This window comes from Osmerus eperlanus, chromosome 7, assembly GCF_963692335.1.
Source record: "Osmerus eperlanus chromosome 7, fOsmEpe2.1, whole genome shotgun sequence".
NCBI lineage: Eukaryota > Metazoa > Chordata > Actinopteri > Osmeriformes > Osmeridae > Osmerus > Osmerus eperlanus.
The window spans coordinates 16656082-16667701 of record NC_085024.1 but is presented as its reverse complement, the minus strand read 5'-3'; the positions used below and the strand labels follow the sequence as shown (position 1 = coordinate 16667701).

Here is an 11620-nt window from a genome sequence, read left to right as displayed (position 1 = left end):
AATGTAACAAATTTAGTTGTCAGTGCATTATTGATGCTTTTATTTTGAAAGACCGCGTAAAATCGTGATGTTGATCCGAGATCGTGACCAGGAAGTACTCTACCATGATAGTAACGCGCAGGATGGATTTTTTATGATTAGAAAACTGTTTGACAAGTATGGAAAAAGTCAGGAAAATATTAGTTTATTTGTCAAAGGATAGTGGCGTCCCTCAATGCGTCCGTTTTGTGCAGGTCAGTTGTGTTTTGCAAGTAAATTTATTTCAGGCTCGAGCTAGTTGGTCAGGCTGCAGCACTGGCTTGGTTGCCAGTGTAATTTATACAAGATAAGGATAATTATAGCGCGTAAATGTTGATTCGAACTCAAATCCTTTAATGACAGTCCATAAAATCGAATCGATTACAACAATGGAGAACATTTACTGTTGAGAATTTGTTTTCAGGTTATTTTCAAATGTGTTGCTGGTGTGATTTGTTTTGTGATAGAGCATAACTGGACACTTTGCCAGTACGCTGGAAGACGAAGCAGAGGTTAAATGTTCCCTGGAGAACAACCGCTTTATCCTGTGTTCAGGGGAGACAGGAGGAATTCCTCTCAAGGTAATGTCACTATGATTTTAATCAAGATCCAGTTTCATAATTTTCATCTCTTTTCAGACCTCAACGTTGAATTTTAGGTTTCATATTGCTCCATGTCCGAAGGCATCTTGATTATGCAATCAATGGCTCAAGCCCAAATGTGTCTAATGCTTGACTTCTGATCTTTTGTGTTTTCAATGCTGTTCCTTGACGTGCTAGACAATGTGCTACATCAAATCTGTATATGGATCAGACATTTCTGACAGGTAAACAAAAGGGGGGTGTCCATTTGTTTGTACATTTTATTTCTCAGAGAGCATCGTTTTGTCCATTCAAGCACCTATCCATCACAGAAGGAGCTGCGATCCCATTGGATGTCCTGGACCGTGGGGTGGATGTGGGTGTTGCAATTCTCCTTCAGTCAGCCAACCAGAAGGTGCTGTTAACACGACGGGCATCCGGGCTCCGAATATTTCCCAATGTGTGGGTTCCTCCAGGCACGTCTGCACAGATATTCTCAATTAGGCCAAGGTCAACCAAGGCCCATTATCAAACAGCCAACAACTCCACATTGCTTTCACAGTTAATCATCACCCCACAAATAGAGGCTACTATGTTGTCTCTCAAAGTGGAATTCAGCGAAAGAGCTAATTGGAGAAACTATTTGACCACACAGTACATAGCTGATGTTATTTTAAACCTTCACCTGATTACTTTTCATTGAATAGCCATGCGTTGTGTGTTTTTGGCAGGTGGCCATGTGGAACTTGATGAGAGGGTACAGTTTGTGTTTTTCAGTCTTGAAAGTATAATTTAATGTTCATACGCACACATCTCTTAAGTAAATACTTTTACCCATGTATTGGCACTTATGTGTACTCCATTTCTTGTTTGTCAGTTATTGGATGCAGGCCTGAGGGAGTTGAGAGAGGAGACGGGACTGAAACTGGAGCCAGGAGATGTTTCTCCCCAGATTCTCGGACTCTGGGAGGTGGGGCTCTGGGAAGTGGGGCTCTGGGAGGGTAGATGAGGCTCCGGGAGGGGAGCTGGGGGTATAACACCCATCTGATCATTAGTAACCCAGTTTGATTCTTCCACAGTCGGTGTACCCCCCCATGCTGTCCAGGGGGTTGCCCCAGAGACACCACGTGGTCACCTACATGCTGCTGCACTCTTCCCTGACCCACCAGCAGCTCCAGGTGTGTAGCCCATGTGCATTTGTGTGGAAGCCTTTGTTTTGTTGATAATGCATCTCTGCTATGCCTATCCATCTGCATTTAAGTTTTTAGTTTGTATTTTGTTTTATGTGTGCTTGTGTTATCACCAGCATACTGTACTACTCCTTGTATGCTTCTGTCTCTCAGTCCGGTCTATGCCCTGATCCAGCTGAGGTCAGTGGCTGTCTGTGGGTAGACCCCTCTTTAGTCAAGGCCATTGTGTATGCTGTGGATGGAGAGGAGGATTCTGAGTTACCTCCGGAGGGTCTTTCTCCAACTATAAGGTAAAAGCACAGTTCTAAACTAAAGCATTTTAATAATTAATAATATAATAAATTAATATAACTTACTAAATCAACCATGTGTTGTCTTGTGCAGTGTATCTGAAGTGTCTCCAGAGGGAAGACTCACTGAGTCAGTGCTGCCATTATCTACCCTGTGCAGTCGGGCTCCTGCGTTAGGCCCAGATGTAGAAAGGGTCAGTACTGGAACCAAATATGCCCTTGAACTATGGCTCAAAACTCTGGAGACCCAAGGGAGCAGTTAATAATTGTGTTCTCTAGAACATTTCCAAACCGCCTGAACTGTGCTACTTTCTGGAGGATTCCATAACCTCATGGGTTTGCCTTAACAACTGCAGTTGCTTTATAGAAGCATAAATATTTGCTTTGTTTGTCATTCATTAATGGTTAAAGACATGGATAATTTTGTATGTTATAAAATGTTATAATTTGAAGGAATTTTGATGGCTCAGTTACCATAAAAAAATCTAAGATACTGTATAGTACTGTGCTCAAACCTGAGTTTATTGCACATTATTTCCTCATATTTTTATCCATTTGCCACTTCAAGCCACAGGGTGGCAATAAAGTAAAACATAAAATAATAAATAAATAGCAAAATGTGTATTTGAATGATGTATTTTTGTCCAAAACCACTTTGAATGTCATTAGAACAATGCACATTACAACTATTCCAGAATATTATTATTATTATTATTATTATTGGGGTCTCTGTACACAATACAGTAGAAATTGGCCTTCACTATAATATTTTTATGCTATGATTTTCTAAAAATGTAAAATGTATTACAGCTGCAGAGTGGTTGGATGTTTTACTACTTTCAATTACCTTTCAATCACATCAAGTGTTTCTTTGTCATATCAGAGGAGACCTTATTCCTGTCACACCCACATTCTACATACTACCATGTAAGTGAATTATCAGTGCCTCACCCAGGATAAGACTTCATAAGGTCATACAAATTCTCAGTGATTGATTACTTGAATTCCAGGTTAGAGTTCCCTCCCCCCCCCCCCCCCCCTTTGTGTTGGCCTCAATTAGCAATGGCTGTACACTTAGAGACACAATGCTGTTTTGTGAAAACATGTCTGTGTTTACTTTGGATACAGGCATCTTACAGTTTATGGTCAACCCTTCCGAAGCATCACCTGTGTATGTGTGTCACACATCTACCTGTGTGAGTTGATGTGTCCACTATTTACAAAGCATTTAACTGCAACCCTTCAAGAACTGTACGTTGTGTAACTCGTCTAAGTCTATTTCAATATTGTAGACAATACCGTCTTTAACGGCCTTCAACAAACTTACTTCAGATAGGTGTATTGTAGCATAGTCCATAGTTTGCAGTAACAAATATTCTGCTACTATCTTCACTCAATCTGCTGGATTGGATATAGGGTTTATATAAAAGTTTTATTTTATTTTTTTCCAATCCTTTCAATTTCATCTATTGCTTTGGTGATTGAACAATAGGTCTAACGGGAACCCATGGTTATCTCTGTTGATGTGAAGTTTGTTCCTTTAGGTCATGCTGTTATCCAAAAGTACCCACTACAAGTAGCTGGAATAATGTTTGGTTACACCATTAGTAAAGGGAATTAGGATTTCTTTGTGCCTTTGTTGCTTTTGTTTCCCTTGATTTAAAAGTCTTCCAAACAATAAATCATATTGTTTGATTGTCAGACAATAGGAATACGTCATGAAACATTGATATGAAGGGTGTTGTCCAGTGAGTAATGGCTGGCTCATTTGAATGGTTGTTAAGTTTGTAGCTTTTTATTCATACAGTATATCATTTCCTGTGAACCTGAAACAGGTGATCTGTATAAGGCAATTAAAGATAATTAAAGATATTTTAACAAAGATTAAAGACCATTTAACACATTTAGTCCCCTTGGGATAGTGGTGAGAATATTCCTTGGGATAAAAGGCTTGAAGGGAGCTTCATTCAACTCTTCAATGACCATAAATACAGGAACACCAAAATATGTACACTATGATCTCAAGAACTACAAAGAGATTGATGCATTGGTTTAAATTATTTTGGCAAATCTTTATGAAAAGAATAATCAATTAAATTTAAAATATACTGTTGGTTTAAATATACAGTAAAGAACTGTGTGTGTTAGTGTTGAAATTATGTTAATCTGCCAAAAAAGAATGATGACAATGATGTTTATATATCAAAATATGATGGGATTTCATAATGTAATTACAGTCTTTGAGAAGGTCTATCCTATATTCCACCCATAACGATGTGGAATATACTGCAGAATATGATTCATCAGATAATATCAGTGGCCTGTGTTCCACGTGTGCACACTTTTTATATCTCCTAAATTAATCTCCAGCACACGTGGACCATTACTGCTCTCAAACATTTGAAGGCCTTCAATTTAAAGAGCTATTGATAGGGTTTGTTACCGGTATTACCCACTTGTTACAAAAATGTACACATTTACAAAATCCTTATGAGAAAATCAATATAAGAAAAGAAAAGTAAATACAGTGAATACAAAGTGAATTGTAATCTGTTTGCAAAATTATTATATTCCCCTATTCAGAACCATTTAAACATTTCTCATATTAAATCAGAAGCACTTACTTAATGAAATGATAACAAAACATAATACCAAAATCAAATCTGATAGTAGCTTGCAATTACTGATACATAGGTTTTATTGTACTCTTAAATATTTTCAGTCCGTTGGTCTCTTAAATTTTTGGTCCTCGCGATACAGGAGCTTTTAGAGTAGACAAGAGAAGACAAAATACATATGAAAAGAAAGAATGACTAAAAAAAAATCCTCAAATCACACACCAAGATATCTATCTCATTATAATATCAAACATGATTTTCTTCAATCACGAGACATTCTTAAAGGTACCATAAGCAAAAGAAAAATATGTACAAAAAGAAACGTTTTGTCCCCTATAAACATGTTGTGGAAGCTAATGACGTCTGATAGTTGTTTAGCAACACAGACAACTCAGTGCCAGTGGAATGTTTATTTATTTTTTGAAGCAGCCTGCTATTTTCCAACCAATGATGTTCCAGCAATCCTGTTCTAACCGTTTGCCTTTGGTGAAGCAAGTCACGTCTTATTTTTGTGAAACAACTGTCAATCCACCTCGTGCTAAAGGAAGGTGCTGAAGTTCAGACAAGAATTGGGGGTGCTGTTTGAATTTATTTGATGAAGTTGTCTATTACAGCTTTTATGGTTAAGTGGAAGTAATATGTAGGTGATTACAGTAGTGTTCAATAGCTACTTCCATTACTGCTGCATTAGTTCTATGAAATGAATACCATTGTCATTACATTGCAGTAAGTAAATAAAGTATTGGGGAATTACCTATACAGTGTTTTTGAACAAAAGCCTGGCTACCCAGAAAACATGAATAAATGGTAATCAAATGGTCCTTAGACATCATACTTTATACCCAAGCTTGCCTCAGTTCAAACATGCTGGAGATAAATATTTGCCTACCATGTATTGCTTAGTGTAAAGAATATATACATTGATTCACTTACATACTAGTTATTTTAACAGAACATTGCATGGAGAAATCCGGGGTGTGCATTGATTGGATTGCATTACCTACCTGTGCATCCACTTTCCTCAGCTTACGGCTCACTTATTGACCACGTACATCCCTGTTCGATTCTTTGATGGGGGTGGGATTTCATCCTGGTTACAAACAAAAACAGTTCAGTCACGGATCTCAGTAAACAAGTCTCTTAGTAAATTCTGAGACTCCAATGGGTCAACTGTTATGCAGAAAGAGAGTATACAGAAGTACTCAATATACTGCATGTTGTGGGCATGGCACACAGAACATACTTAAAAAAAATATTTAGCAGTTCATATCCCATTAACCTACCCTTACCCAAACATTACAGATCTTGGACTAAATGAAACATCATTATATCTAATATATTATTTATTACATTATGTCTTTTGATGTTGACACTCCCCACTGTGCACCCTATACTGCCACTGCTGTTTCACAGACCTGGAAGCCTTCTCAATGCCTAATCAATGGTTCCATTGTTCCTAGCTAGTTGAGAAAGTTCTCTATGCAACATTGGCAAGTTCCACTGCATTTATATCAAACTTCTGATAAGTTATCTCTAGGTCATGCTCAATATATAGACATGAGAATGACATCCAAGGCCATTATTTTTAGTGAGAGACCAGTTTCTGTAAAGCATGGCTCTACGCCCTAGTTAGAGACTATGAAGTTGTAGAATCATGTCACCGAAGGCTTGATTGGCAGTGATAGTAGTGGATGTTTTAGAATGTTAGTCCCCCCGTCTTCATAGATTAGGCTGATAAACTAAAGCTGGCTTGAGTCTAGGAGAGTGAGGCTAGAGGAGTGAGGCTAGGGGAGTTGGGATATGAGAGTGAGGCTATGGGAGTGAGACTAAGAAAGTGAGGCTAGGGGGATGGGCTTGGGTAGTAAGGCTAGGTGCCACTATGGGGAAGGCTCCAGTTTCCCATGCATCATGTTTCCCTGGTCAAAGCCGTCTAGGTACAAAGAGACATCTATGAACACAGTGGCAAGAGCAAGAACTCTCGGTAGCATTTGCCAAACTCGCTCTCTCTACTCTGTGTGTGTGTGTGTGCATGTGTGTGTCTTTGTGTGTGCGCGTGCGTCCACGAGTCTATGCATGGGTGCGTGCATGTGAGTGTGCTCTTTTGTTTGTCTTATATCTGATGCCACAAGACTCTGACTGAATAAAGGAAACACAAAGCCAGGAGTTTGTGTGTTGTGATTTGGTGAAATGAGGATCTGTGGTCTTCTCAATCCAGAGCTCCTGACTACCAGGATAGTCCAGCCTGAACCATGATACCAGTATAGTCTAGGCTGAACCATGAATACAAGGATAGTCTAGGCTGAACCACGAATACCCATATAGTCCAGCCTGAACCATGATACCAGTATAGTCTAGGCTGAACCATGAATACAAGGATAGTCTAGGCTGAACCACGAATACCCATATAGTCCAGCCTTAACCATGAATACCAGTATAGTCTAGGCTGAACCATGAATACCACTATAGTCTAGGCTGAACCATGAATACCAGCATAGTCCGGCCGGAACCATGGATACCGGTGTAGTCCAGTCTATAGAGAAATTATGAGGGAGCAGATACCAATTAGGCTCTTATCGTGCATGTTTTATAGTGGACTTACAAAAGGTTTACCGTTGGGTACCTCAAAGCGGCTGTGTGTGGAGTACAGCGGGATGTCTATCGGGTCATAGGGGCTGAAGGCTTTGTCTCTCCTGCAACACACCCACACCAGCTGAGGGACAGAGACAGGCCAACGTGGTCAGATTAAAAGTTAAGAAAGGACAATCCATTACAAATCTCAATGTATCTCAATGGTAAGTATTGAAGAAGGTATTCAGGAAGAAACTATATGTCTATGTGTTTCTTTGGTTGTGTGTGGTAATGATGATGATGTTGTTGCCCAACAGTGTGTATATATGTAGAGTTCTCCAGTATGGCTGTGTGACTTGCTGTGCTGTGTGTGTGTACTCACCAACCATATAAGTAGCAGGAGAAGCAGCAGTAAGATGAGAGCGGCCAGTACCAACAGTGCAATGGCCCATCCAGGGACACCCTGCTGGGCCCCCCCAGCCGGAACTGCTGCCCCAGTGCTCTCCGTCAACACATGACTGGTTGTACTTCCTGCACTGGCCTTTGTATGGGCAACTGAACTGTCAGATTTGCTTGAGGTGTGACTTAGTGTAGTAGCCCTGGTGTGAACTGTCGGAGGAATGAGTGTGCCGGTGGTTGGATGGTGAGGTATGCCCCCAGACGTGGTTGTCCCACTAGTGGTTGCATTACTGGTGGTGCTATTTGTGCCATTGTGTTGGGTAGATGTAGTTCTAATAGGGAATGGAAGGCTGGTTGTAAATTTGTTTGAATGGCTGGTTGTACTGTTGATTGGAACGCTGGTTGTACCATTGGTTGGACGAATAGTTGTATCATTGGTTGCATGGATAGTTGTACCATTGATTGGATGAATAGTTGTTTCATTGGTTGGATGGCTGGTTGTACCATTGGTTGGATGAATAGTTGTATCATTGGTTGGATGGATAGTTGTTTCATTGGTTGGATGGATAGTTGTTTCATTGGTTGGATGGATAGTTGTACCATTGGTTGGATGAATAGTTGTTTCATTGGTTGGATGGATAGTTGTTTCATTGGTTGTATGGATAGTTGTATCATTGGTTGGATGAATAGTTGTTTCATTGGTTGGATGGATAGTTGTACTATTGGTGGGATGGATAGTTGTTTCATTGGTTGGATGGATAGTTGTTTCATTGGTTGGATGGATAGTTGTACTATTGGTTGGATGGCTAGTTGTACCATTGGTTGGATGGCTAGTTGTACCATTGGTTGGATGGCTAGTTGTACCATTGGTTGGATGGCTAGTTGTACCATTGGTTGGATGGCTAGCTGTATCATTGGTTGGATGGCTAGTTGTACCATTGGTTGGATGGTTAGTTGTACCATTGGTTGGATGGCTAGCTGTATCATTGGTTGGATGGCTAGTTGTATCATTGGTTGGATGGCTAGTTGTATCATTGGTTGGATGGCTAGTTGTATCATTGGTTGGATGACTAGTTGTATCATTGGTTGGATGACTAGTTGTATCATTGGTTGGATGAGTAGTTGTTTTACCTGAACGGACAGCTTGTTTATTTATTGTAGGGCTACTTGTAATAATAGATTGAGGGTTGACTGTAGTGGATCCTGGTTGGCTACTGCTGGGCAGAGGGCTGCTGGATGGGGCTGGGAACGATACAGCCGACATGGTTGTTTTCAGAGGATATGGGACTTGTGTTGGAATTTCATCTTTAGGATGACAACATATGTACATTGTTAACATGTATAAACACTTTGTTCCTTTATATGTATTTTCCATTGGTTTACAAGCTGAAATTATAATCACAAGTTGTTTGACTTACCTTGGATGTATTTCATGTCCAGGTCAAGGATCTTACGTGTGTATTTATTAAAATTGGAGATGAAGATGCTTCTGATCAGTATCTTGTTATCGCTCGGATTCCCAAATATCAATGTTGTATTTGCAATCACGGATCCATTACTGCAAAAGTAACAGAAAAACCATCAATTTATTAATGCTAACACTGTAAGGTGAAACTATCTTATAGATGTGTGGCACATTGATGTCATAATTTAATCTACAATTTTTCCATTGCTGTTGATAAAATGCCAAGTACGATCTCCGTGTTCAAGCTAACAAACATGCACCAATACCTTCTATCTCACCTGAATGTCATTTTTGCTACACCTTCATAAGAAAGAAAAGGTCCATCAAAGACAGCAGTCAGCTGCAAGAAAAAAAAATCTCAACACAGAAGCAGATTTGATACAATCTACAATTATGTTTTAAATTGAGTAGATTAACAACAATATGAGGGATAATCCATTTCAAACCCTCTGTTGAGTAGGCCAATCCTCAATTTACTGCATCTGTGATTTTGCATGATAAATGATTTCATAATTGGAATACTGTGTGCAGCTGTGATTACGATCCCAGTACCTCCTGAGAAGATGCTACTTCAAGTACATTTATAATTATCAGAGTGTGGATCTACAGAACAAAATGCTGCCAGTACCCCAGACTAAGATTATTAAAATAGAATACTGGTTGATCTGCTAACCTACTTCAAAGTAACTTCTGAGTATCATATAAAGCAACACACTTACCATGTTCTCCACCTCTATTCTGAGCCATTTGTAATCCGTTGAGTTTGGGTCCTGGAGTGACTCATTGTAAATCTGGTTGATTATTTTTAAGCAAAATTCGAAGGAAGACCCTTGATCTGAGACAAAGTCACTTCTGGCAGTTAACTTCCGGAGCCGGGCAACAGGTACAACACCAGTTAAGAAAATTAGTGCTGAAAGGTAAGAGATCCGTCAGTGTGTGTGTTACAGTAATTTGCATAGATTTTTCAACAGAAAGACTGAAAAGAACTGCAGAAAGGTGCTGGGAGAGTTTGCAGCCATATTGAGGCTGAAGTTAATTCTTAGTGGTACCAGTGGGAAATTATACCTATTAATGTAAATTCAATAAATGGCACTAATGGAGGGGGTCTTCCTGAAGTCTGAGCACTAAGCATGTCAACAACAGTGTTAATATAATCTGAGTCCATTCATTCAAGTGATGACAAAGCCTATAATCTACCGAGTTGCTTCTCAGGGTATATTTTTCCTATTGTGGATTGTATCATTTGCGCTCACCAGACACCCACCAGAGGAGGTCGCAAAGTGGTTTTGTCATAATCAAAATAGGCCTAAAAATATAGCAAACTGTAGGCCCTATAAGATGGCAGACAGATAGACAGTTTTACCTGAAATAGCCATTAAACATATGATCCCATATTTGATTTCTTTTTGCATCTTGTTTCTCTTTTCTGAGGAAAAAAAGGTTAGTCCGATACCCATCGTATTAAATAAATGTCCTCCTTGCGACAAGGTTTAGTGAAAAGGTTCATTCCTGAGTCTGTGACTGTTCGAAAGATACGGTTCTTATATGGCCAAGATAACTGAACCAACTGGACAGGTGTTAAGTGATGGGCGGGCCAACATTTTCTCCGCGCATTTGAGAAATTACAAGATTGCGCCCCTCCGTGGATGCGGACTGCAATCTCGTTCAGAGGCTTCTTCGCCTGATTGTGAAATTGTAGTGTAGGCCTACTTCGCCTATATAGGCAATATGCCCTATTTCTGTTACCCCAAATTCAAAAAGTTATGGAAAATTGTCATTTCATAGTTGACAATATTAATTTCGATATAGGCCTATGCCTGTCACCGTGACAGTGTCGTGGCTTTTCTAAAATGTAGGCTAGTGCATGGGTTATAACTTCAAAGAATAATCATTTGTTTCCCTGCTTTGGTACGAAAACAACGCGATTTAGACGGTTATTAGAGACAGATAGATAAGAGATGCTGCATGCATAAGAGAAGGCGATGAAATCTGCACTCCACTTTAAAAAAGGTTTTAACCCGTGTGTTATCTTCGGGTCATTCTGACCCATCAGTCATTGTGACCCACCGTCGTACTGCGACAACTTTACCGCATACAAGAACAGGGGGCTGTCTCAGACCCATACTTTCTTTGAGAACTGACAGGGCATTCCATTCTCCAAGTGTCCTCTCGACCCATAAAACCAGGCACCTGGCGACATTGACTACCTTTATGAAACGTTTTGGCTTCTAAAGTTTCCCCCTTTATGTTCAATCTTCTCGTCTCCTCCATCATAGGAAATTTGTTGAATGTTAATTATAGGGGAATTGTAATAATAGTCATTGTAGTAATTTGTATTACGTTTTTACTAGGCACCAATACATTAATTTTGAAAAAAAACTGAATTAAAATTAATTATAAATACATTTTAATAAAAGTAGGCTATTTCAATATAAAAATATTTTGATTTCATTTTACGCAAATTAATGATTACTTCCGAGTAACCGTTGAT

The 11620-nt window shown here is 39.4% G+C and overlaps 1 protein-coding gene across 1 annotated transcript; it reads left to right on the top strand.

Moving 5' to 3' along the window:
• The first annotated feature begins 82 nt into the window (after positions 1-82).
• Positions 83-2703, top strand: nudt17 (nudix (nucleoside diphosphate linked moiety X)-type motif 17). Its single transcript, XM_062465308.1, has 8 exons — positions 83-233; positions 486-599; positions 892-1075; positions 1331-1356; positions 1477-1569; positions 1679-1777; positions 1943-2079; positions 2174-2703. Exons 1-8 carry the CDS (start codon positions 159-161, stop codon positions 2340-2342), a joined length of 897 nt encoding a protein of 298 aa, XP_062321292.1. The 5' UTR covers positions 83-158; the 3' UTR covers positions 2343-2703.
• The last annotated feature ends 8917 nt before the right edge of the window (positions 2704-11620 follow it).